This window comes from Peromyscus leucopus, chromosome 6 (assembly GCF_004664715.2).
Source record: "Peromyscus leucopus breed LL Stock chromosome 6, UCI_PerLeu_2.1, whole genome shotgun sequence".
In the NCBI taxonomy this organism is placed as follows: Eukaryota; Metazoa; Chordata; class Mammalia; order Rodentia; family Cricetidae; genus Peromyscus; species Peromyscus leucopus.
Genome location: NC_051068.1, coordinates 99,367,333 through 99,395,311, shown reverse-complemented (window position 1 = coordinate 99,395,311; position 27,979 = coordinate 99,367,333). Strand labels below are relative to the sequence as shown.

Genomic DNA, 27,979 nt, shown 5'->3' with positions numbered 1-27,979 from the left:
TTGCCCAAGATAGGATTTTTCAAAGGAACATATTTTTTTTTCTTTTTCCTGATACATATATGTGGTGTTAGAAATGTGCAATATTATATTCTGACTTTTTCAAAGAAAATACCCTCTACCATAGCTTAGTTTTTTAGTTAAAATTCTCAGAATCAACTGAAGTTGAAAAAGAGTCCAGAAAACAAAGTCAATGTTTTGGTACAAATCCTACCTTTGAACATTTAGTGAAATTCATAGTTTCTTATAGACCCAGAAGTGTGTGTATGAGAATGTCCAGGTCCTTCTGCTGAACACTACATTGCCTCTGTAGTGAAGCCTGGAAATGCTGGGATTGCCAACAGACTTGAAACCATAATAAACCATGAAGCACACTGGCTACCCTTCCCCCAACTTGATGGCTTTATTTCATTTGCTATTGTAAGTTTCTCTGTTTCTCAGAAATACAAGTGAAGCTAGAATGATGACAGATGGGAATCAGAAAATTAATGGAAGAGTCCCCTAAACTATCTCATTCCAAATGATCTAAAAATTCCTTGTTCTGGGTGGTAACAGGAACTGAGTAAACTCTTACAACTATTAGTGGATCCCCATAGAAAATATATTTTTTTCTTATGCTTGATATGATATAATCTTTTTCATAGATCATAACATCTGGGCCCCTAGAAATACAAATAAAAGAAGCAAGAAGCCTACAGCCCTAGAATTCCAAGAATTACTGGTAGGGGAAAGAGTTTAGAGTGCAAAATGGCACTGAATTGCTGGAGATAAGCCTATGTTTATAATTCTGAAAATTATTTATATAATATTAGGTATATAGTATAAATGTAAAATATCATGTTTCATCAACATCTACAGAATTAGTTTACAGCAAAGGAAAAATCATAAATTTTAAAGTCATCTTAAACTATATGCTCATTCCTTGGAGTATGCAAGTTATTTATTGTTAATGTCAGCAAACTATTTCTCTCTGAAAGATAGGGATTTGTCTGTCTCAAGTATATGTTAGGAGATGAAATGAGAGGCTGTGATTAGGGGAAGCACATGGATACATGTGTTGGAATGAGTCCACATAGCTGTATTACTTGAATTTTTGCCTTTCCTGGTATAACTGCAGCTGAACAGTCTTTAGGAACTGTGTGGTTCTTCCTTCATCTTCTCCAACAGCATTACTCACCTTCAGGTCCCGATGGACTACGCCCATCTGATGGCAGTGTAGCACAGCCTCCAGGATCTGCTGAATGCAATGACTGCATGCAAACACCAGGGGGCGTGTGTTAGTTCCAAGCTTACACTCACTGTCTGTATACCCTCAGAGAGACCGGGTTAAAGAGCAAAGGGAGAGGACAACTAGTCTTGAATTTATCTCCTTCAGCCATAGTAACACATTGCCCAAGAAGAGTGACTACTACCACGGAACAATCAGGATATTGCCAGCTGTGAGCCAAGATGTGTATTAACTTGTTCTAAAAAGATCCATTTGGACAATATCTCATTTTGTTCTGGAGCTCATTTCCTGGTTATAAATTCTTCCAGGAAATGAACTGGAACACAAATATAATCTTGTAGTTGTTGTGTTCTGCTTCTATTCCACACACACACACACACAAACTCTTTCCCATTTTTACAATATTGTTCTAAAAGTTGTCCTGTTAGCACACAAGACACCATTAGGTTTAAATGAGGACACACAATGAATTTTTGACAATCGCGGCGTCTTGTGCTGAAGACTAGCTGGCAATTCTTACCCCTTGCCTAGGGTTCATCAGGCTCAAATGAGCAATGTGTGGCCAGTTGTCCTGCTTCAGCAACCCATGGTCTCAGAACAGAAGTGGTGTGTAAATCTACAGGCAGACATACATCACAGGCCAAGTTCATTCCAGGTCAATGGTGGACAGTTCAGGAAAGCCTGCCCTCAAACCAACTCTGATAATTTATTGCTTGGAAACATAGCAGGTTGTATTGGCGCTGCTCTTCCCTTCCTGCTATGATGTATATTTAGCCTGTAGATGAGCAGACTGAAGAGGCATCATGCATTGTCATCTCATTATTCGTGTCAAGAAAAAGTCGGGAAAGGCACCGGAGACACCATGTTCAATACCCCCCCACCTCTGCCCTTTCCCCGGAAAAACAAAACAGAATAAAACCAAAGAAACTTCTTTGATTCAGATTTACGGACTCCATATACTGACCTTCAGGTCCCTGTGAACTATGCCATTTAGGTGACAATGATTTACACTCTCTAGAATCTGTTGTATACAATGACTGCAAAGATACAAGGGTAGAATGGAAGGGAGAACATTTTAAAGGCACATAATCACATTGGATACAAAATAAAATGAAGGTTCAAACGAAACAAAACAAACAAATGAAATTATATTTATTCACACTTTTCTTAGCTTTACGCAGGGATTAAATAATGTTGAATAAAGCTAATTCTGATTTTTGGTAAAATGACATCCAACATATAATTTGTGACATATTCAGACAAAACAATTTAAGCTGTGTTTCTTCTTGCTAGTCTACAAATTAAGTCATCTGTTATAGATGTCAGGATCTCCATAGTCAGGAAGAAAATTTGATGTTTAGTTCCCAAAATGTCCTGGGAAGATTATCCAGAGACATAAAATTTCCATGTGTTTGTCATACACAATCTAAACTGTTTAAGATCTGAGGTCACAATTAAACATGTTGAAACAAGAGGGTAAACACAGATGAAGTGGTAGGTGAAACAGGGACTTTTCAAAAAAGGGAAGGACACATGTACCAGTGATTTAGAAGGGGTGTCTCCTGTATAACACAGGAATAAGAAAATGAATTCAAGCTCCAAGAGGGCAGGGGGATCCAGAGAAGACCCACGACATAAAATAAACCTCTTTCACCATGAGAAGGGCTAAGGAGTTTGCAAATAGGGTTAAGATCCCCTGGAGCCTGGTAATTATTAAATCTATTTCTATACCCTTTAGTGAAGGAAGCTTTACTTATTGCCATGTTAAAATGCACCATTGATGCTATCCTTATTAGAAGCTTACTGATATCAAATCAATTAAATCAGACATAAGAAATTTTTTGACTGAGAGCTGCAAGACCCCAAGAAGGTGCCACCTGGCACCCAATAACGCAGAACACACCTTCACTGAGCAGGTCAAACTCGAGCACAAACAAAAGGGCATTTGCTTAGTCAAGGAAAAAGTGCACGACCTGATTAGAACATTTTCAGTCACTTGGTGTGTAACATAATGATACTCTACAGGAACTGAAAAAAACCAAGCACTGTCTAATTTTTAACAATACATATATCAAAACACCCATGATCATTGTGATTTTTTTGGTACCAAATCTAATGATACGGCCACTAGGACAGACTCAAACTGGAGGTGCCAACTACGTGGATTGCTTGATAATTACTCCTAAGTTTTTAACTGTGTGGTTCTTTTATCACAATGTGAATTCCACAGTCTTTTGGAACATTTCTGTTTTATCTAACCACAAAAAATAGCTTATTTGGTTTATGGCCAAAATTAAGAAGCAATGATTCATGCTAAATTAATTTCACTACTCTTTATTATTAAGGATGGATTTCATGCCTGAGCTCTTGAGGGCTAGTGAGAAAGTTTAAAAATGTGAGGAGACAGATTCTTGATGCTTATTTTATATATAGGAATAGAATTATTCTTGATTTCTTGTGGGATCTCTATCCTAAAACTATTCTACAATTAATTTCCCCAACTAATGCAGGCACACATATGAAATGGCCCAACCTGTGGGTTTTGTCCTGTTAATCTGTTACTGCTTGCCAACAGTTAAAATAGTCTCGAGTACCGCACTTCAACCACAAATTTTCAAACAGAACATGTTTATCATAACTTAGAAAGGCAAAGTAGGTAAAATTTCCTTTAACAGTCTTTTCACTTTTTAGATTTACTTATTTTATGTGTATAAGTGTTTATCTGCATGTGCACATGTGTGCTTGGTGCCCATAGATGTAAGAAGAAAGCATCGAATCTCTGTAAGTGGAGTTCGGGGTGTTTGTGGGCCACTATGTGGGTTCTGGGAACAAAACCAGGGACAGACTTCTGCAAGAGCAACAGGTGCTCTTAACTGTTAAACTGTCTCTTCAGCCCCAAACTCCCTTTCTTAATTGAGATTATTGGTCCTGCTTGGCAAATAGCTATTCTAGAACTGCTCTAGGTCCATTTTCTGGTGACAAATGTGAGTTTTTGAATACACTGAGCAGCTAAGGATTTACTCGATGTAGCAAAGATCAAACAGAACTTTCTATTGACTTTGACAGCAAAACATACACTACAAATTAAAAGTATAGTCATGTACAGTCCAGAATACCATAAAAATTAGTATTAAGACAAGAAAATGTGGTGGTATAAAACCAAGAAAAATCAGAAATTGAAAGCTGAGATTTTTGAAAAATAATGTATTTATTTCTATTTTTTTTAAGGCAGTGCCTCAACTATATAGCACAGGAATATAGCTGGACTGGAATTCTTGACCTTCTGGCCTCCATCTGCAAAGGGCTGGGGTTACAGGCAGGCACCACAACTTACGTAAAAGGTGAGCTTTTACATATCATGTGCTACTTTGGAGGTATGAGGAATCTCAACATCAGCTGAGTGTCACTGAGGGTCCCTATACTGCTACAACTTTGGGAAACCTGGAAAGCAGTCCAGATGGGATAGATGGCCAATTATTTAACTTTCATCGCATCAATTATGTTATGATGAGTTAATTGCTCTTCATCAGTTTTTTCAATGTAAGTAAAAGCTATAGTATACAGAAGGAAAATTAACATCATCAAGTCTAAACAGGTCTACGGAAGTAGATTAATGCAATTTTACTCCCCAAAATGTCTTTGAGTAGTGTAGGAACTTAAAATGGGATAAAATGCTGGCCCTTTATAAAATTTCCATGAAAAATTTTGCTAATTAATAAAATCAGGAAGCTACTTGCGAACTCTCAGAAATAGAAAAATAAATGCTTTTCACATCAGCATTTCAAAGGCTTTAATGCAATGTCCAAAGTGTTACATGCTAATATTAACACTCTAGAGGGGCCACTGAGGCCTTCTGCAGTCTGTTTCCCTTTGCTGACTAGAAGTGTGTTGTACTATGGAACTTCTTGTGGTAACAGAAACACTTTGTCTTACTAGCACTCACCAGCCACTGTGGCTATCAGGCCTTCACAATATGGAAGCTCAAGGGGAGGCTGATTAAAAATAAGATTTAAAACAGACCTATACTTTTTCCTTTTTCTAAAAGTCATCCCAGAAATCTTCAGAGGAGAGAAACTTCTGTGATAAAGGTCTCATCATAAAGAGAATCCAGGGTGGTAATACGAGATTCTCATAATGGCTGGTCATGATATACTCAAATCTTTATGTACAATATAGAACAAGTGTCAGAGATGGGATGGTGAGTCTTTATCTTGCTCAGGGCAAGCCACTTACCTGGCATCAGCTTCACTATAATATTCTCTCGCCACTATGTCTTCAAACAGTTCCCCTCCAGTAACTCTGTGGAAACAAGAGAAACACATTTAAAAAAAAATAGGAAGAAAAGAATTAGGCATCAGTAAGTTTATAATGTTCATACCGATTTCTTTTCCTTGTATTATTTTTCAATAATAAGTTAAACCCAACTATTTTAAAACATTATGCCATTTAGTATCTAAGCACTCAAATTTGTGTTATCAATGGATCCTGAGGTCACACATTTTCTGTAGATATATACAGCAAAATCTTCTACATAAAATGGTTTCTAAGAAAGTCTTCATTTTAGTTTTATAGATATTGACTGAGGTCTGACAAAAATGCATGGCATACTTTAGCAACATTTTATGAACAAAAAGATATATACATGAATGCTAACTAAGTAGTTTAAAAGAAACTCTGAAGGCTGTAACTGTGTATCTCATTAGTTTTTTTTGTGTGTGTTTATCATTAACATGTATTTTTTTTCCTTTGGAAAGATACACAAAGAAATAATTTTCTAATATTTATTTCCAATATTCTAATATTTATCATATAACATTGATAAATAATTTATCATATTATGTTAAATCAGGGGCATTTATTGATATTGGAAAGAGTTTCCCTTGTTTAATACAACAAATATTATTACATTTGTGTATGTGTGCACATACATATTTGCATGTTGTAGGTTAATTCTAGAAGAAAAATTCTTACCAGTAAAAATTTTCAGGTCAAAGAGCATCCATTTAAATTGTGGGGAGAAGACAAGGCAAACTGCCTTCCAAAATGGTTTACTCCCAAATTGGGAAGATGCCCACAGGTTAAATCATTCCTAGTACTTGTTACAATTAGTGAAAACATCTAACTAGTAAAAACTGTTATATCACATCAATATGAATTCCTTTACTATTGGTGAAGTGGGTCTTCGAACTCACAGAGATCCACCTGCCTCTGCCTCCCGAGTGCTGGGATTAAAGGCGTGCGCCACCAACTGCCCGGCAGTGTTTGGGTTTTAAGAGACCGTTTCAGCTTTGGGGGTCCTTGTCATAACTAATATCTGCTGAGCTAGTGTCTTTATATAGTGTATCACTCGGTGTAAAAAGCCTTAGGCTACCTTATAAAGCTTCACAATTGAGGTAGTCAGGTTTATCCTTGATAAAATAGAAGCCAGTGACTACAGAGCATCCAGCACAGACCAGATCACATACTGCATAGCAAAGCTCTCAGCCACTGCCCAGCATAGTCTTTCCAGTAGACACTGCCAATCATAGGCCTACAACCTTTGGAAAGGCATCACCTGATGGCATAAAGTCTTGTGCATGATCTTAGACCCTAATACTCCCTTCCTTTTGTTCTCTCCATTGCCTGCTTGGCTTCTCATGTTCCAGGACATCACAGAAGGACTGTACCCTCCAGATAGCAGCACTCATACTCTACAGACTGGGCAGTAAATCTGTATGTATATCTGAACACTTGTGCAACTTTCTTTCCTTTCCACTGAATTCTGAATTCTTCAAGGTCCTGCAGTGTGAGTGCCATTTTTTCCAATCACTATTTTCACATAAAAGTATACTGAAAATGATTATGTAAATTTCTAGGTAGCTTTTTTTTCTCCTTGAGAACCATGGTACATGTAATATAATTCATTAACATACTTATTTTTCTGTCTACTAGAATGTGTAATAATGCAGTTATAAATGTGCCCTAGATAAAATTAATATAAAATGATAGGACACAAAAGCATTTCTTTTTTTTTTTCCCACAAAAGCACTTCTTGCAAATCTTTTACTATTGTAAATTAAAGCTTTGGTGAGATTTCTTCCTGCATTATGATCAAGGGTGATAGAATTATGCTTTTATTTATATATTATTTATGTCTATGCTTACAACTTGATTGTTAAAGTTGCAACAATCAACAATCTAAACACTCATTAGAAAATCTAGGAGCTGGTATTATAGCTCAGTGGTAAGACACATGCTCAGCATGTGTGGAGCCCTGGGTTCAAAAAGAAAAAGATGAAAGACAAAAAGCACAAACAAATTAAAAAGCTTGTTTCTGTTAATAAAATCTAGCCAGTATTTGTTACATTAGTACCCCGCCCCCGCCCGCGCATGGACACAAAATACCTGCTTACTTAATAACTGAACAATAGCCAAATTAACTAACTGAGATTACACTCTGTGTGCCATTTACTCTAAGTCAGGCCATTTACTCTAAGTCAGTCCTTTACATGGGCTTAGGAAATGGGGTGTGGCATCATCATACACTAAAGGTTGTCTATTTTCTGCAATGGATTTTATTTATTAAGGGATCTGTACTTAAAGGGGAATATTAAAGAGTCAGAGGAACTTACACTCTGGTCATCTTTGGTGAACTATAACAGCTTTAAGCAGTTATAGCTTTCTTAAGAACTGAAGAATGTTTTTGAGGGGTGTTGGGATACAAACTCAGTACCCTGCACATGCTACGTATGCATTCCACTATTATTCCATCCTCTGCCAGATGGTGTGCTTTTCATGTTGAGTTTAGCTTGTAGAGTTAGCTTGTCTCTGATAGCATTCTTTTTCATCTTTCCACGCTCATTCTTTATACTACTTTATAAAATAGTTTCCTGTAAATGAAACCACATCATCCTTTCAACATCATGTATGACAAATGTCTACAAAAGTAAAAAAAAGGAAGTTACAGCAAAATATACTGTCCTAACGAGAAACTGTTGTCATACTCACATTATTGTTCAATGGAGCACAAAATTAAGCTATTGCAGTTTTGAAAAATTTTAGAGAGACATGTAAAATTTCATAATGCCACAAATTAATTCTGTTTCATGAATAAACTGTTAGATTAATTAACCAATTAAACTTTTGTGAATAAAATAGTGCCAGAGTTCTGCTATGATCTGAAGCATATCAATTGTAGGTTTGAAGCATTAATTACTGTTTATAAATCTTAAAAATATTAAGACTTACAGGGAAAAAGGATAATTTACTACTCAAAACAGGAGGTTCTGAGTATAAAGTAGATAAATATTTGCTATTTTTATTATTTATAGTGATTTTGGTTCATGCTGTATTACTCTTCAGAATTAATTTTTCTTTTGCTTCTAGTCTATATATTTACCTAGAAATGATCAAAAGAGATTTCATCTTGAATGAAATATTTATAAAATTTCATGAATAATATAGCTCTGACAACGAGGTTAGACAGCTGGAGCAGTTCAAGATGGGGGTTCCACAAGATAAAGTAATGCCACAGTGACCCAAAGGGCAGACTTGGAGATCAGAACTGGTTCCCAGTGTGGTAGAGGGAAAGCCAGGAGTCTTGGGCTGGAGTTGGAAAACAGGAAGCAACATCAGGGCCCAGCTATGCACAGGGAAGAGGCACCATGTTAAAGCAAGACCAGAATCCTCACCAAGCATAAGAAGTTGTCACATTAAGTGCAAAGCTGAAGGGTGAACCCCTTGAATTTCGGCCAACAAACCTGAAATTCAAGACTGCAAACATGAATTCTCTGGGAGACAAACAATTACCACACATCAGCTTTGTTTATTGGTGTGTTTATTCCCCTTGCACTTCGGTGTCTGGTGTTGTTTCATCTAAGTGACTACTGCAGAAGTGTGAGCGTGGCAGCTGTGACTGTGACACATTCATCTGTCTGCATGACACCCAGCATACTGCTTTTCACACTGTTGAACAGTAAACGCCGACAGTCACTGGTACTTCCCTGTGCGCAGTGGATTCAATATCTTTTCCCTTGTGTATGGAGAAATCCAAATCCCTTATGTGACCACATTCATGCGTTCAGAAGGTCACCAGGGTAGAATGCTTTAAAAGGTGTTACAGAGCTCTCTCCCTCTCCCTCCTCAGCCTAAGAAGATGTAATAAGAAGTCAATCACATGCGAGATGAAAAGAGCTGGGGTCACAGTCTGTTCAGGTTAGCCCCTGATCTCATACTTTCTGTCCGCAGAAACAGCTGAGGGAAATGTTTGTTGTTCAAGCCACCCAGATACCTGGACAAAGTGCTGCCTCCGTCTCTCCAAACGGCAAAACGACTCTGTGAGGTAGGTATGAGACTGCTTATACTTCAAAAAATGAAAAAAACAAGTAATGAAGAGAAAGGCCTTTTCCAAAAACACTGCTAAAAGGGGGACTTGTTTTCTTTTGTTTGTTTCTCCCTTGGGTGGAACTTGGAGAGGAGGCTATCTCTGGAAGTGCACAGGATCCTTTGAAAGACTTGGTAGAATCTTTATGTTAAGAAGAGTACTCAATGACCTTTAACCTTCTGATTGAGGACAGCTCATTGGACTGTGAGTGAAAGTTGGAGAACAGTCACTGGTCAGACTAAGCTGATGAGAATTTATTTCATGCATTTGTCCCTAACATGGCAAAACTGTCAGCCCATTCCCCACGCCGAGTGCCAACAGTACTACAGTATCATGTGTTACATAAGTAACCAATGTGTTAATCCCACCTAATCCCAGTTACCTCAATGGGCCCCCCAGAGACTTCCAAAGAACCACTGAGCAAAGGGAGCACAGTCTATGGAGATTCAATGGGAAAGGTAAGATCTAAGATGTTGACTAAATCCAGCCAACCACTGGAATAAGAATCTTTTAGGCAGAGCATGGAAAGGAGACATTGTATGTTCAGCATTGTACATAGTGTCTGGCTAGCCTTCAGAGGTAAGTTAATAAACATTTACTGAAAGTTGCAGAATATAAAAAAAATGGACAGAAATCAGTACTTGTCTGTATCCCAAAAATGAATATGGTGAGAATGAAATCAGGAAAACATCCCATTCATGATAGCCTTACTCTCTGAAAAGAGGATTAAATCAGCAATCAACAACAAACATTCCAAACTTATCTAGAAATAAACCTAACCAAAGAGATGGAAAATTTCTATACTGAAAACTACTAAGCACTTAAGAAAGCCATTGAAGATGACACTAGAAGATGAAAAGACATCCCATGTTCGTGGGTTGGAGGAATTAACATTGTGAAAATAGTTACCTTACCCAAAGTTATCTATATATTAAATTCAATCCCCATTAGAATTTCAATAAAACTCTTCACAGCAGGAGATAAAACAATCCTAACATTCACAAGGAACCACCGAAGACCTCAAATAGAAAAAAAAATAACTGTGAGAAATATCATAATACCAGACTTCAAATTATACTACAAAGCCATAGTTACAAAACATCAGGGTACTAGCACAAATAAAAGCACGTAGTAGATCATTTGATGAAATAGAGTGCTCAGAAATAAGCCCACACAGCTGCTGTGTTCTAACTGTTGATGAAAGCACCAAGCCACACATTAGAGAAGAGAAAGCCTCTTTAGTAGATTGGAAAGGTGAAATCTTTACCTCTTAACCAGCATAAAAATCAGCTCAGACAAAATGGATCAAAGACCTTAATGTTAGACCTGAAATTTTGAATCTAGTAGGAAAAACATTTTCATATATATGAATAGGCAACAACTTTCAGAATAAGAGGTGAAAGCTCAGATAATAACAGCGAGAGTTGACAAATGAGATGGTTATCAAAATAAAAATCTTCCACACAGAAAAGAAAACAAACACTAGAGTGAACAGGTAGCCCACCAGATGGGAAAAAAACTTGTGCCAACTATTTATTTGACCAGGGATCAATATCCAGGATATGTAAAATTAAACACCTAAAACACAAGTAATCCAATCAATGAATGAACAAATGAACTGAACAGGGAGTTCTTAAAGGAAGGACAAATGGCCAATAAATGCATTAAAGAAATGCTTAATACTTTTAGTCATGAAGGAAATGCAAATAATGTTACAGGGAGGACTGGGAAGCTGGCTCAGTGGCTCAGATGATGTGGTGTTTGTCTTGCAAATGTGTGGAAAAGATTTCCATCCTAGGAACCCACTTGTGCTCTCAGAGCTTAGGAGGCAGAGACAGGTCAGTGAGAGACACTGGCCTATTTGTTGATCTCTAGGCCACCTGAGTTTGTCTTCTGGCCTCTACAATCATATAGGTCTTCATTTGAACATGGGCAAACATACACATACACACTTAGATTGAAATTTCTTCTCATTCTAGTCAGAATGGCTATCATTAAAAAAAAAAAAAAAAACATTGTATGTGGCTTCAAACCAGTTTCTACTTGAAGGCAGTTGTCACATGTCTCATGTATTATACTTTCCAAATATGCTTTTCAAAAAAAGTTTTGAAATGGAAAAAAATTTAAATTGGTCTAGCTACTGTGTTAATCAATATGGAAGTTCCTTAGAAAATGAAAAACAGAACTACCATATAATCCAGCTAGATCATTCTTGGATATCTGCTCAAAAGAGTAAAAATCACAGAGACACATCTGTGTTTAATGCTACAATATTCATAATAGATAAGACATGGAATCAGCTTAGATGTCTTTCAAGAGATGAATAATGGAGAAACATGAACACAGGCGTGTGCACATGCATACATGCGTACACACACAAATATTATTCAGACATAAATAAAAATAGAATTATGTGATTTGCAGGAAAAATGGATAGGACTGGAGATCACCTAGAGCAAAATAATCTAGGGTCAGACAAGTATTTCATATTTTCTCTCAAAGTTCATCTATGAATGTCATGTCTGACTGTAAATGCAGAATTTTTTTTATATTCAATATAGGATACATGTTTAGATTAGAGATTAAGTTGAGAAAAACATGTTCTATGATGCTGGGGGAAAATTAGCTGCTTATATTTCATTTTTTGATGAACCCATGTCTCTTGTAATATAACTCAATACAGAGAGCAAGAACTTTTATTTTCAATGACTCTTTGAAACATGGCCTATTTCGTATGTTTAGAGAATTTCAATGTTCTCAGTCAACAATCAGAATTTTCACATCTATCGAGCAATGTCACTGGCCAAGGTCAGAATCAGGTGTGCCTGCCTGTACTATACCAGCTGCAGTAGCAGGTGTGGTAGTCCCACACAAGCCAAATGGGAAGGTATTGAACACACAGGTCTAGCTTCACCACCAATACCTTTCCCAGTCAAGATCAGCTCTGTATGGAAGATATTTAATAACTGAATCCCTAGCATTCTATGATACCTCAGAATTAGTAGGTAACCTGAGGGTGTCCAGATAAGCTGCTCATCATGGATGTTAAGTATGGTGATGGAAATCAAAAGGGCCACAGAGACAAAGTGGAGACATGGCTCAGAGGTTAAGAGCACATACTACTCCAGCAGAGGACCTCAGTTCAGTTCCCAGAGCCTATGTGGCTCAATGAGTCTATGTTGGTCATTGCATGGCCAGGCCTCTGAGGGCACCTGCATTCATGTATACATGCCCCTACACAGACATACATATACATAACTAAAACTAATAAAATACACCTTTTTTTTAAAGGCCACAGGTTTTCTTTAATAGTCCAATGCCTTTTTAACTGATCTTTGTATGGGGCAATGTGCTGAGTCGTACTAAGGATTACAGTGGACATGATCTAACTAGGACACAGGCCATTGGAGTTGTTCTGTACAGTCCTGTACAAACATTCAGCTTAGACCAGGAGAGAGGTAACAAGGTGAAGGGATAGGTTGTGTGAAATTAAAATTGAAACTATATGTATGGGCATATACATATAACCCTCTTGAGGCTGCTGAATAGAGAAGTAAAGTAAAATGACAAGGGCACCTAGTACTGCTTTCTTGCCTGGTACTTGACTCTTGGACATGTACCTCTCAGCCCTGGCTGACCCGGAACTCAAGGATTCTTCTGTCACTGCTTCCCAAGTGCTGCAATCACAGGCATGCACAGCCATACCCAACCCATCCTTGTTCATTTCATTCTAATATATTTCTGATTACTTTTGTATCTTCCTTCAGTTCTAAAACCCACCCCAACTCTTAATTCTTATCTCAGCTCTTTCTTAAATGTGTAAGACCACTACCCAAGAGTTCACTTTTTTAAATTTTTTTTTCTGACTTTGTCCAATACAGAGCACAGAAGAAAAATGTGACTATTTACCACAATTAAGAGTATATGGATTAAAGCAAAAGAAAAGAGAAGAAATGTGTTACTTTTTCTATTAGTAAGACTAAGCTTTTAAGAAAGGTTTATGCAGTTGGAAGATTTCCTGTGTCCCAGCCTGGCCCGTTGTTGGGACAAATCTCTCACCCACAGTTCCACAGCCTTTTATAAAATAATCACACAGAGTCTTAATATTAATTATCACTGCTTGGCCATTTGCTTAGACTTATTACTGACTAGCTCTTATACTTAAATTAACCCATAATTCTTATCTATGTTTAGCCATGTGGCTTGGTACCTTTTCTCAGTTCTGCCTTCACATCTTGCTTCCTCTGTGTCTAACTGGCAACTCCTGACTCTGCTCTCCTCTTCCCAGAATTCTCCTTGTGTGCTTATCCCACCTATATTTCCTACCTGGCTACTGGCAAATCAGCGTTTTATTTATCAAACAATCAGAGCAACACACATATTCAGAGCATACAGAATGACATCCCCAGTTTATTTTTACTAGCTTATTTATTATGTCCATGAATCTCTGTGTGTACATGCATGTGCATGCAGGTGCTCATACCACAAAAATAAAGAGGAAGAGAGGAAGGCAGAGATGATGACTTCACTAGTTTTTAATATAGATAATCCATTAAGACAAATTTAACATTTATAGTCACAACTTCCTACTTCATCTATCCAAACTAACTGCACATACTATTCAGTTTGCTATTCTTTACATATTTATAACATGTTGTTGTACAATATACATATTTATAATATATTGTTATATATCAACATTTTTCTAATTTACTATCAAACATATACACACATACCCAAATCTTACTTGTAAAGTAGTAATTTTTACACTAATTCTATTACTGTCGAAGCTGCTAGACAGTATCTGTAAATGGGAGCTTGGTGATGCTAATGGATGAGCACCAAGAACTGAGTTATGAATTCTATTAGGAAACCTAGGGAGGCTGAGAAAAATAACAAATGCAAATGTTTCTTAGGGACATAATTTAAAGCAAAGGTCTGTTTCTGAAGTCAGAATACTTAAGGCCTAGCAAATTCCAAATTAGACATTCATCCTGCTTTTGAGGAAGTATACATAACTATAAGCAAATGTATCTCATCTAATACTCATCCTTTTAGTGCGATGAATACAGAAAATGAATACCCATGGCTCTCTCTGCATGGACAGGCTGAGGAACAACTGGTACACTGTCCTGAGGACAAGCCAGCCAGCCAGCAAGGCCCCAATTCCTGTCCCTCTTGGTCACTTACTACAGACTAGTCAGAATCCTTGTTATTCCCACCATTTTGAATGTCTCACAGAGGGTTCTAGAACATCACTTTCTCAAAGTCATACTGTACATGGAATAATCAAAAACAAACAAAAGAAACAGAGCAAAACAAACAACCTAGGGGGTGTGATAAATTCACAAAGACTAAGAGAAGAACTGAGAAACAAGGAATTATTCCATGGGTGTCTGAGTCTCTTTCAAGGAGAAAGTGTGACCCTGTTCCAGGGTGACCCACCCTGCAGACACGAAGAGCTGGCTTCACAGAAACAGCTCGGGGAGGACATGGGCAAAAGGGAACAAAATGATTGTAAATTGGAGTCTCTGAGGTCTTCCTACTAAAGAGCATTCGAGAAACTGCATTCTCCCAAATGCTTCCAGCTTCCTACTTTCTACCAACAATTTTTCTGGCATGTGCAAGTAGAAAGTTCATTTTCAGTATCATGTTTCCTCTTTGTTGTGAATAAAAGCTTAAATCGATCAAGACATTGACAGATTAATTTTCACATAGAAGTACAGAGACAATGCTTCCTGAAGGGATGCCTGGGGAGCAATTTCATTTTTAAATATCAATCAAGAGGAGCACTTGTTTTATTTCCAAGCTTTTGATTTACTCAATAACAAATTAGTGACTTAGTAGCTATTTCTAGGGTTGCCATTAATATATGTCCACATATTTCCCGTGCTGCAGCCTGAGTGTGCTCAGAAAATGGATTTGTTGTTTTCAAAGACATTTTAGTTATCTGTCTGGAAAACTACTAAATCGCATGGTCTATTGCATAGGCATTTGCACACACATTCACATGTAAGCGCGCACACACATACCTTCTTAATAAGGGTAAAAAGTCATATTTTCACAGGTAATTTCATGACTTTTACTGGTTACAGAAGGTGCAATAAACTTCAAAATAAAAAAAATAAGTATTGCAATAATGTTACATTATTTCGAAGCTAATTAGAAAAGAGAAGGTTGGTCTGAAATACGGATTTCTCTAAGATAATGGAGCATTACTTCCTTTAAATAAAGGTAATAGAGAGCTTTGTCTTCTTCAGAAATTAAAAGTTCTACCAGAGTTCCATTAAGAAATAGTTGAGTATCAGCCTGCCACATTCAAAGTCTTTCTAATTATTATCATTTGAAGAATTATTGGGTTTGCTTGTTGGCTTGGTTGGAAGGAGGGATGGAGGCAGGGAGGGAGAAGGTGGGGAGAGGGAGAGAGAGAACATTAATCTCAGTGGGTAGAGAGGTGAGGAGAATCTGGAAGGAATTGGGGGAGGGGAAACATGATACAAAATATATTGTATGAAATTTTTTTTTCAATTATAAAATTGTATGTTCCCTATAAGGGATCAGAAGTAGCTTATTATCTTAAAATTATCCAATTTTCTCAACTGAACTCCCTACACATTTGTGTGCGTGGTGTATGTGTGTGTCTGTGTATGTATTTTCTGTAGGGTATTTGTGTGTGCATGTGGAGGCCAGAGTTTGAACCAGGGTATCTTCCTCAAGCACTCTCCCCATTATTTTCTGACTCAGGGTCTGTTATTGATGCCAGAGTGGCTGGACAGAGAGCCCCAGGATCCTCTTTTCTCTGTCTGATCATGCTCATATAAACGCACTACTGTGCCCAGCTTTTTATACTCACTGGACTAAGGAACCGTCTTCCCAGGCCTCCAAGCAGATGTTCTCTTACAGTAATGAAAAAAGTAACAGATTTTATTGCTCCATTGCTACTTACGAAGATCTATGTGGCTGTAGATTTCTCTAAATTTTTATAGTTATAAAGATGTAAATGTGCTTGATTTTAACAATTAACTTGTTCATAGGTGTTTGTGTGTGTGTGTGAAAATGATTGCTGCTTACATACAAGCTTCTCTATTAGGAAATAAACGTTTTATAAAATAGACTATGTTCTTCACTTATTACACAATTTCTTCATTCACTCCGCACAGAATTAGTGGTTTTGTCACTACTCAACCATTAAAAAATAACCTTCAGCAATGAGTTCAAACATGAAATGCATTCACACTTACACAGCAAGCATAGTATTTTAGTCATCGTTACTGACAGCAGCTAATCCCTGGAATGCAGACGTTAAGTTACTACAGATCAAATCAGACGGCATGATAACAAATGGCAGTGTGAGCCCCGCATCAGTATATGCATGCTGAAGGGCCCCTGTGTGGGGTTTCACTTTGCTAAGGGCTGTTATATTCTGTCTCGCTCCTGGCTCTTCCTGTATCATTCTTTCCCTCTTCCCATGTCCAACACTATAGGGACAGGATGTAACTGAGCCTTATAAAGCAAAGCTCAGAATGTTTCAGTTCTTTGTCACATTCCACATTTAAGATGGTGAGCTGACAGATGCACAGATGATGATGGCCATCCCATACACCTTTAGTATTGGATAAGGAAAGATGAACCTATAAAGTGGGGAGGTGGCAGAACCCTACGCCACCTGATAACCTACAAGATGTGTGTGTGCAGCTGCTTTGTTCAAGTCTGGATAGAGTGTGTCTGTAGTCATCTACCATTCTATGAGGCACAATGAGAACAAACAACTCAGGCACAGTATCACGTCCACAGGAACAAGAATCATGCTCTTCATCAGGAAATTCCAACAATAGTACTTCTTGAGAAAAAAGGGGGGTGAGTTGAAAATAGTACCGATTATGACACTATTGGAGGACCCTAACATCACATCTAACAATTCCCTCAAGAATCTGTGGAACAGGATTAAATGGGACCTCACAAAGCTAAAATGCTTCTGTAGAGGACATCGTGATCCGAGCAAAGGGGCAGCCGACAGTATAGGAAAACAATCTTCATCTAATAGAGGAAGAACAGAAGTAAGCTAAACGCTCATCATTGCAAACTGATTTAGTGATTATGATACAGCACAACGAGACATTATGCTGACACTAACATGATTATGAGGATCATTTAGAACCATGAAATATGTGTTTACAATAGAAGTACAAGTATTAAAATACAAGCTAGTACATATATATCATATATGTACATCTATCCATCTATCTGTCTGTCTGTCTGTCTGTCTGTCTATCTATCTGATTGGAAATGTGAATAAGTATGAATTTTCTCATTTGTAAAACACTTTTCTCCATCCATGTCTATGCCGTTTGCCATGTTACTATTGCTAAAAGGCAAACTGACCATGCCATGATCCTGCTTAAAACATTTACATGGATACTCATTCCTAAGTCAGAGATAGTATAAGGCGTATTTGCATCTATGTGCCTCATGTGGAATTTAAAGGTATCAGTGCCTTCACCTTCAAAAGCATAAGACTTTCCTACAGTACAAATTTTACTGCAACATAATACATCTTCATGATCTAACTCATTTGCTCATCTGTTTAGACAGGGGCTGGTTTCGTTGACCAAGCTGTTCGGGAAATTGAAGCAGAACGCACATGTCAGTCACGTGCCACCATGCCCAGCCTCATGTATTTCTTTGTAATGCAATTCCCTGCTAACCATCCCGAAGCAACCTTATTATTATAAAGGATGTTATTGCACATCCTTTAAGGAAGAGCCTGGGCTATCTCCAGAAAGCCTACTTTCTTTCCCAGGTGCTCACAACCTTGTGTGTTTCTGCGACTTACACTTCACAGGACATTGAGATCATGCATGTATATACCTTTTGCCACATTTCATCTTCTAGATCAGAATAGGCCAGGGACTCATCATTTGTATCCTCCAAGGCAAACTGCCTGAGACACAGTTGCTGCTCAGTAAGCATTGGTTGAATTGAAGTGTGAAGTTCAGATGCAAATACAAAAGGAGTTAAAAGGGGAAGTGAAACTACGGGGACTTTTCAGTATTAATATTTTCCTTTAGGAGGGGATTTTAACCTTTGTGCTTATTCACAACTTTATTCTTTCAACACTCATATAGCATGACCCCTATGTTACATGAGGATGTGACAGTTTCTAACTTTAGAAATGACTAGAAAAAAACACAGTGAAATTGGATATTATAAAAAGAATATCCATTCATGTATCAAAAGATAAAGATTTACCTATTAGCTCCTGCTTTCTTCTGGTGTAGTGTGTGTGTGTGTTTCCCTTCTTTGGGATTTGCTGCTGTGGGGTCATCTGTTGCCTGTGTTTTCGGTGGTGCATCTAACTTCCTTAGGTTGCAATTTTCCTTCTAGTGCTTTCTGTAGGGTTGGATTTGTGGAGAGGTATTGTTTAAATCTGGTTTTGTCTTAGAATGTCTTGTGCAGTTTGTCTATGGTGATTGAAAGTTTTGCTGGGTGTAGTAGTCTGGGTTGGCATCCTTGGTCTCTTAGTGTCTGCATTACGTCTCTCCAGGACCTTCTGGCTTTCAGAGTCTCCATTAATAAGTCGGGTGTTATTCTGATGGGTCTGCCTTTATAAGTCACTTGGCCTTTTCCCTTTGCTGCTCTTAATATTCTGTCTTTATTCTGTATGTTCAGTGGTTTGATTGACAGTGGGAATAGGATCTATCCCTGGTGCATGAACTGGCTTTTTGGAGCCCATTACCTATGGTGGGGCACCTTGAACAGCCTTGACACAGGGGGAAGGGCTCGGACCTGCCTCAGCTGAATGTGCCAGGCTTTGCTGTATCCTTATGGGATGCCATACCTTTTCGGAGGAGGGGATGGGGGAAGGCAGGGAGCGGAAGGAGGGATGAGGGAGGGATCTATGGTTAGTATGTAGAATGAATTAAAAAATTCTTAATTAAAAAAAGATTTAGCTATTAGACAAAGGTCAGTTGAAACATCTTAAGGATAATTCAAGAATCTTCCAAGGCAGGATTAGAGGTGGCTCGTGGGTTAAGAGCACTGGTTATCTTTCCACAGGTCCAGAGTAGGATTCCCAGCACCCACATAGCCACTCACAATCTTCTGTAACTCTAATTCCAGGGCATCTGATGCCCTCTTTGGGTCTCCACAGGCACCAGGCAGACACAAGGTACACAAACACACATAATGCATATAAAATAAAATCAAAAGAGCAAAAAACAAAAGAAAAGTCTTCAAAAGCCTTACTTTTACACAGAGAATGTGGTGAATCTTCACTCAGACAGCAAGTGTGTTGCCATGAGCTCACTGCCTAGAAATAGGCTTGGCCCGCACCAGAGTGTACAGGTTTGCGAGAGTAAGCACACTGAGTACGGGATTGGAGAATGAAATCGGATTGCCGCCATTCTATAAATGTATCACAAATTTTAAAAATGCTCATTTAAAATGCTGTGCCATGCCTTTATTTTATGTTGGTCAAAATTAGGAGTGTTTTTTACTCAGAAGTTATGCCATAAAATGAATGAAGGTAAGCAGGACAAGGATGCTGGAGGATAAGAGAACCACCTTACTTCCTGGGAGTATGAGAAGACAGGGAAGAGACAAGATAGCTTCCCTGAACTCAAGAAAAGATTTTTTTTTAAGTGTCTTTTCTGAGTGCCTTCCAGCAGAATGGTGACCAGTTCATCGGAGGCTCCAAGGGGACTTTAGGAAATGTGTGTGTGTGTATCTGACACTGAAAAACCCATCAGAAATTCAACTTGTTTTTCTCACTGTCAAATATGTTTTAATTTCTCTTTGTTATTCAGAGAAGGTGTGATGTTTTTCCTTCCCATGTTATCATTAGTTCCCACCCAGAAGAGATTCAAGCTGAAGAGGGGTGGCTGATACAGCACAGGAAAGATTCAGCCTTGTTTTTTTATTTTTTCCCTTTGAGGTTTGGAAAAGTAGCTGACATTGCCCTCACTAGGGTCAGCTCTGGTAATTCTGCTCCGGGAGTGGGAAAGCCTGTTTTAAGTCCTTCTTTTCTGCCAAAGTTCTGGGTGTACAACATCCGCAGTGTCTATGTTATTCACATAGAGTTCGGGCATTTTTCTTTTAAGTCTGGTTTATATCTTTAAGCTAAAAACTAAAGTTTTGACCTTTTCTTCTCCTCTTTTCCTGTCTGAATTGCATTCATTTTTTGTTTTGTTTTGTTTTTGACTTTGGCAGTACACCGCCCCGCCCCCAACAACTCTATTTGGGGCTCCTGTAATCCCTCTGCCACACCACCACAAGAAAGCTTTGCAAAATGAAATCGGATTATTTCCTTTCCCATTTTAAAAGCCTGCCATGGCTTCCTGCAGCACACAGGATGACCTTAAACTGGCTTTCCTGGCTTCGGAGGCCTTTTGCGCTCCGGCCCACGGGCCCACGCCTACTTCACATAGTTCTATATCTTGGCTCCCGACCCCAGCCTTTCTTCTGATCCTCACTGAGCCTGTTGCTCTCCCTGGTGGAATCTTGATGGACAGATCTCAGTACTAAGGCCTGTACTCCTGATACCCCGTGGTGACCAACTCCTGGCACCCCTTTAACTCAGCCTTCGGCATCCCCTTAGCCCCTGAAACTCGCAGGTGTATTAGTCATGGTATACCCAAAACGATTTCTGTGGAATCACTTGGTTATTTTCTTATTCTTGATCCATTCTCCCTGGGCTGGGACACAGTTCCAGCCTCTCCAGCGTGGTGTATTACCGGGGCTTGCAGAGTTTCAACATTAGCAGCATCAGTGTGTGTCTCCTAGCTGATAGTGCACAACCAGAAGTACTTACATTCAAACTACGAAGAAGACAGATGAAAGCCGAGACACACATGTGAGATTGCTAGGTCTCACATCGACTATCCTGTTAGAGAGGGAAACATCTCAGATGCCCACCGAAGAGTTGCACCTGGTAACTTTATCATTCTCATAACACTTTAAAAATAGTCAATGTTTTTTTTTTTTATATGTCTGAAAACAAACTCTGAGTAAAATTTGAAATTGGTTAAAACCGGGCCAATCAGGCTCAGTGGGTAAAGGTGCTTACCATCAAACCTCAGGAGCTAAGCCCCATGCCCGGAACCCACATGGTGAAAGGAGAGAGAACTGAGTCAAATAAGTTGTCCTCTGACTGCCACGCTTATTTTGTCCCCCGACACACTCTAATGTTTTTAATGTAACCTGTGAAATGGATTAGAATGGTAATTTAAGACTAACCCACTTGGATCAGAAGAGCGGCCCTGTCACTTAACGATGTAGTGTGACTTAGGAGAATAAATGTGCCTCCCTGAGCTTCCGTGTCCACTCCTATAATGTGGCCAAAAGACAGCAAATACTGCTGATGGGAGATTCAAGTCAAAGTGGAACATAGACAGCACCAGGTCCACAACAGGTGCTCAGTGACTGTTAGTTACAGTCATCATAACCCAATGTAACAAATTGGCTTTAGTTGATAGACTCCAGCCATATAACTTGACATCATTACATGGAGGATCAGGCTTGTGCATTTCAGAAATAAAAAGGACCTATAACCACTGTTTACTTGGACATATGATTACAAGTAGAGTACATTCCATGTGAAAACAGAGCTGAAGGAAAACAGCTTGGATTTCTGTAAGAGTCTGTTCTTTACATTTCCAGAGCTTTGTAGTTGAGAGAGAGAGAGAGAGAGAGAGAGAGAGAGAGAGAGAGAGAGAGAGAGAGAGAGAGAGAGAGAGGAGGGAGGGAAGGGAGAGGGGAATGGAGTGGGGAGGGAGGGGGAGGAGGAGTGGGAGGGAGGGGAGGAAGTGGGGAGGGAGGGAGGGGGAAATAGGGGGAGGAGGGGGAAAGAGAGAGACCCTTCATAGTTTTGGGCATTTGATTACTTGGTCCCTGGTTGATGGTGCTGTTTGGGAGATTTCAGAAGTATGCCCTTGCTGGGGCAAGTACATCACTGGAGGTGGACAGAGAGTTTAAAGACTCCTGACAGTTTGTGTTAGATCTGTTTGTTTGTGGTTCAAGAAGTGAGCTCCCAGCTTGCTCCTCTAGCAGCCAGCCTTTGTGCTGCCAAGTTTCCTGCCTTGATGAGGATGGACCCCATCCCTTTGGAGTCCTGAGGGACTATATAAGCTCTCTTGGTTATGGTGTTTTACAGCTTGGTTTGTTTCACAGCAACAGAAAAGTAACTAATGCAGCGAACAAATTTTGATTAAAAACATCCAATGCCAATTTTTCCTTTAGAAATTAACTTTTAGAAAAAATGTAAAAAAATATTTTCTTCTGCACCTTACATGAAAACTAGTACACACACCAGCTATAAAAAGTAGCAAAAGAGGGTTCACAAGGGCAAGTCAGAGAATTCAGTTCCAAGTTTAGCTCAGGTTCTGAGAATCTGGGAAGTAATGAGAGCACACCGCTCCCTTCCTTTTACAAGAAAATGCAAAGCTTTGCTCAGCTGCCCAGAAGATCTGGTCCCAGGTCCTCCCTTCCTTATGGTTTCTTCCCCTTTCTGTAGCTTCCATTTCAGCCATGATGGGCACAGATACATTTTTTTTTCTCTGTTCCTAAGTCTATAAGTTCTTGGAGCGTTAGTCTGTGTCTTAATTCTAATTCAGACTGGCCAGGTAGCTGTCCCCATTTGATCCAATAAACTGTGTCGAGAGGTTGGAATCATGTGACATTCAGAGCCGCCCATTCTGTAGTGTGAATGAGATTCATTCTCCATAGTTATAGCATGAGGGTAGGAAGATGGTTTGTTGAGAAATCATAAAGTAAACAAAAGCATTTAAACCAAAGACACATGCTTCAGTCTCACATCGATTTTTCTTTAGCACATCCATCTTTTCGCCTTCATTTATTGAGGCACAATTTGCATGGTCTTCTCATGGTACATCCCTATGAATTTTGAAAAACATGTAGTTGAGCGTTCATCACAGGTGATCAAGTCAGAAAATTTGTCACTACATGTTTTTAAAGTCACATATTTTAAATATCTGTCCTTGTACTTTTAAGACAGAAACCAGTACCATCTTTAGTACATTTCCTTAAAAACAACAACAAAAATCTGGTCTGGCAAGATGGCACACCCAGGAAAGGTGCTTGCCACTAAGCATGACAATCTCAGTTCCACACCCCAACCCTGGACAACATGGTAAAGGGAAAGAAATGACTCCCACAACTTGTCCTCTGACATCCACATAGACGCACTAGTCTACTTTCAATCACCCATAAGAACCGAGGTAAATAAATAAAATGGTTCAAAATAAAAATCTTCCTTTAAGAGGCAGCATAAATATTATACACTTGAGTGATTATAAGAAACTAGATTATGTTTCTACTCATTGCCACCTTGACACTGTCATTGAAATAAATACTGAAGGGACTAGTTTAGGCAAGGACTTCATGAAACAAGTAATGTTTAAGAGGTCACTGGTGTGTGGGAATCACGATTTCTCTTACTCTTACCTCTCAGGCAACAGTCTCTTTTACTATATGTACAGTACATGCATTAGATAGTGTTATAAGCTCAGACAGTGTCTGAATTCAGACCCAACTTCTGGATTAAATGTGCACTATTTCATGGCACTCTGCCAGTGGAAATGCTTGGGTGATAATCAGAGGTCAGGGCTTTATTTAACTCCATCACACACCGAATAGGAAGAGAGGGAGAGAGAGAGGGGGGAGGAGGGAGGAAGGAGAGGGGGGGAGAGAGAGGGAGGAGGGAAAGAGAGAGAGAGAGAGAGAGAGAGAGAGAGAGAGAGAGAGAGAGAGAGAGAGAGAGAGAGATTGATATTCCTTCTGGGGCAAAGACGGAGTGTCCTCCCGTGATAGTCAGCCAGCCACTGGAGTCAGATCTTGCCTTTAAAAGGTGGGGCTCACCAAGTGGCTTCAAACAGGGCTCATCTTTCATCAAGGGCTTCTAATTTTAAATTGCAGCATGCTAAATTTTCTCTGAGGTGTCACCCTGAAGCTCCGCCCACTTTGTTCAGATGTACCCCTGGTTTTAAATAATTTCTCAGGGGCTGTAATTTCCAGTGTACACTCTGTGATATGCAGTCCACACGGGGCACAAAGCAATAAAATAAATTTATCATCTGAATAAATGCTTCCATTATCAAATTTTGATATATGTCATGTGAGAAATTAACCTAAAATATTCTAACGTAAATAATACCATTCTCTACGACAAAAACAGTACTCATTAAAAGGAAATTAAAAACAAAACCAATTATTTCTGGAATAACAAGCTAGAATTCTTCTTTAAGCACCACTGAGAACTGTACTGTAGTGGCATTATGATGGGACATGTCCACAAAAATGGGTGATCTCACATACTGTGAAATTCAACTCTTTTACAGGGCGAGGCAATAGGATTCTTCCAGATAACTTTGCCCAGATTCAACATTCTCTAGTAACTCGGCCAACAGGGAAACCCAATCTATTAATTGCTGTTTTAAGCACTTGTGTTTTGAAATGGGAACACTTGGGATAAAGAATGCAATTTTCATTTTACTTGCTACAGTTAACTTTAAATAAAACAAGCGTACAGGTAAAATATACCAACAAAAGCAGTTATTTAACTTGTTCGTAACTCCTTACTATTTTTTAGTGCACTGTGGAATTCAAAATGAAGATTCACGTCATCTTGTCAGGTCTTTTATTCCCTCCGTGGACTAACATACTAGTTGCTTCCATGTACACTAGGCAGACTGAAGTGTCTGAATCAGTCACCACCATTCTAACAGCATATGCTATACACATTTTTATAGACCTGCATATCTGAAACAAGTTTTCCCCTAAAGTGTAATCTCAGCTCTTCCCCACACTCCCTCCGCTGGCAGCAGAAGTGTGTTGTTATCTACAGAATGTGGCTCAGGAGCTTCTGTAGCTTCTCACAGCTTGGTGGAATGCACCTTCTAGATCTCATGCTTTAAGCAGTCAAGTGTTTGAAACCCGGTGGAGAACAGAATGTGAGAGAAGGTTCCTGGAGTGACTGTCACTAAAGATGGACATTTGGAAGTGAGTTCAGAGGACTCAGACATGGAGGCTGTGTGAGTTGGCCAATGAAAGCCCATAGACATTGTTCCTGGGCATCTTCCTGAGGAATGGTGATCGGGACAGAAGATTCAGTAGATACGTGTGCTTCTTTGTCAAGCCTCCTGATTCTGATGAAGAGGGAAAAGGATGTATAGCCAAAAAGGCTAGATATTCTCCAAAGAGTGCAGAGGCCGACTCTCACTGTTGAGCTGTTCATAAAAATTCCCGTATATTTCAAGACCAGTCGTGGGCCCAGCACTTTACCATGCAACGGTTGGGAAGGACTTTCCTTCTTCCAGACTCCTTGAATTCATTTAGCTTACCTCCAGTTGCTTTGTCAGATGCAACTGCATGGGCTACCAACACTTCTTCTCTGAACCACAACACTTCTTCTCTGAACCAATAGGGTATGAACGAAGTGGATACTATTCAAAACTTTCAAGTTTGTTTGTTTCCATAGAACTCAGAATTCTTAAACTGAAGTAAACACCTATTCAAGGCTTATTCCCTGTCAAATAGTTCTTTGGCAAATTTTACATCAATAGAGTTAATTTTTCTAGACAACATATATGGTATTGCTATTTTGATTAAGCAATCAACAAAACTGAGGTTCTAGGAGGTTTTGAGGAGACTGCTCAAAACTAAAATAGAAGTAATTGGCAGAAGAGGAGGGGAAATCCACACAAGTGTGCAGGCCTGTGATTCTTGCTCAACCACTACCCCCATTGATTTGATATGAACAACAATGTTAGAGGTAAAAGTCACATAAGCACAGAAAAAGAAAACAAAACAAAAGTGATAATTACCAGTGACCACACCGCCTGAGGCCTCCCCACCCTTCCTGTTGCCCTCTTAATGTTTCCTTTCCATCCTCCTCTTTTTTTTGCTTTTGCGTCTGTTTCAACTAGGAATTTGTAGCCAAAGGGAGCACGTCTGATTTAGGGAGGAAAGGAAGGAGATTCTTGACAAGGTACTGTGTGTCTCAGAGACACACACAACACAGGGAAGCTTTCTGGTCTAGGGGCAGCACAGGTGTCTCTCTCCGGGAACGCTATCATGAGTGCACTAGACACAATTTCCAGTCTCTTAGTTACTGGGCTCAGTTGCCAGGGAAGAGTATGGGGGAGCACCTCAGTTAGGTCATGTGACAACAAGGGAGGACAAGACACATATGGGGCAGAACCCCAAGCTATATACAATGGGGATAGATAGCGACTCCTAGTTAAATTGTGGTTATTTTCAGAATAGCAGAACAGAAGCTGAGCAAGAACAAAAGGTATCCATGATGCCTACTTCTATTTCTAAAAAAAGGAAAGTCCTCTAGTTCCTCATTCCTTTTGTCTAATAGTCCCCAACACCATGATGGCTTAGTGACTCTACAGAGCCCGAGGCTGGACTCAGGTGAGTCACTCTCCCTCCTGCTGTTAATCCAGGCTCCAGAGCAGATCCCTGTCCTTTCTCATCATCTCACCTCGGCCAGTTGTATAGCTAAGGTACCTCACAGCTTATTTCGAGTAACTCCTAGTTCAACATGGTATATTCAATTACGAATCAACCTGACAATTTTCCATTCAAAGGCAAAATAAAACTAAATAGTTTACTTTTTTGTTATCTACAGATAAAATAATTCCAGAACTGCTCAAATTTTAAAAATTAAAAATTGAGTGTTATATGGACATTTAATTAAAAATATTTTTATTAATTTGTTTAATTATATATTTTTTAATAAAATATATATAATTAAACAAGTGATTTTTTAGGCTTGAAGACGAACCTCTAAAGTGATTTTTTTCCTTAAACATCACTCTGTCCCACTCAGGCCTTATGCATATTCATTTGTACAAATATAATAAAATATAAAAATCACTTGTTTAATTATATATTAATAAAATATATATAATTAAACAAGTGATTTTTAGGCTTGAAGATGAACCTCTAAAGTGATTTTTTTTCCTTAAACATCACTCTGTCCCACTCAGGCCTTATGCATATTCATTTGTACAAACACACATTTACAAGCATATGCATGTTACAAAGGTACACATACATAAATGTCTATATAGACTTTGTATATGACAAAACACACACTAGTATTAATAGGGAAATTCATAAATGTTATTTAACTTCATAAATTTTTTTTATATTACTGCATGCATCTGTGGTGGTTTGCATAACAATGCCTCCAATACGCTCACATATTTGAATGCTTAGTCAGTAGGAAGTGGCACTACTTGAGAGGGACTAGGAGGTGTGGCCTTATTGGAGGAAGTGTGTCTCTGGGGGGTGGGGGCTTTGGAGTTTCAGAAGCTCAAGTCAGGCCCAGTGTTTCTCTCCTCTTCATACTGCCTGTGAGTCTGATA

At 38.9% G+C, this 27,979-nt stretch overlaps 1 protein-coding gene across 22 annotated transcripts in view; it reads right to left on the bottom strand.

Annotated features, from left to right (window-relative positions):
- Camk2d (calcium/calmodulin dependent protein kinase II delta) overlaps window positions 1-27,979 on the bottom strand; it is a 253,455-nt gene that overhangs the window by 76,284 nt on the left and 149,192 nt on the right. For 19 of the 22 annotated variants that reach the window (XM_028856050.2, XM_028856105.2, XM_028856139.2 and 16 more), the window contains exons 5-6: window positions 5,459-5,524; window positions 2,190-2,262 (exon numbers count right to left, since the gene is read on the bottom strand). In XM_028856050.2, coding sequence (XP_028711883.1) covers window positions 2,190-2,262; window positions 5,459-5,524 — 139 coding nt within the window. Of the gene's footprint in view, window positions 1-1,174; window positions 1,248-2,189; window positions 2,263-5,458; window positions 5,525-27,979 lie in introns of all 22 variants that reach the window. The other 3 variants (XM_028856154.2, XM_028856145.2, XM_028856159.2) reach the window with 1 other exon arrangement.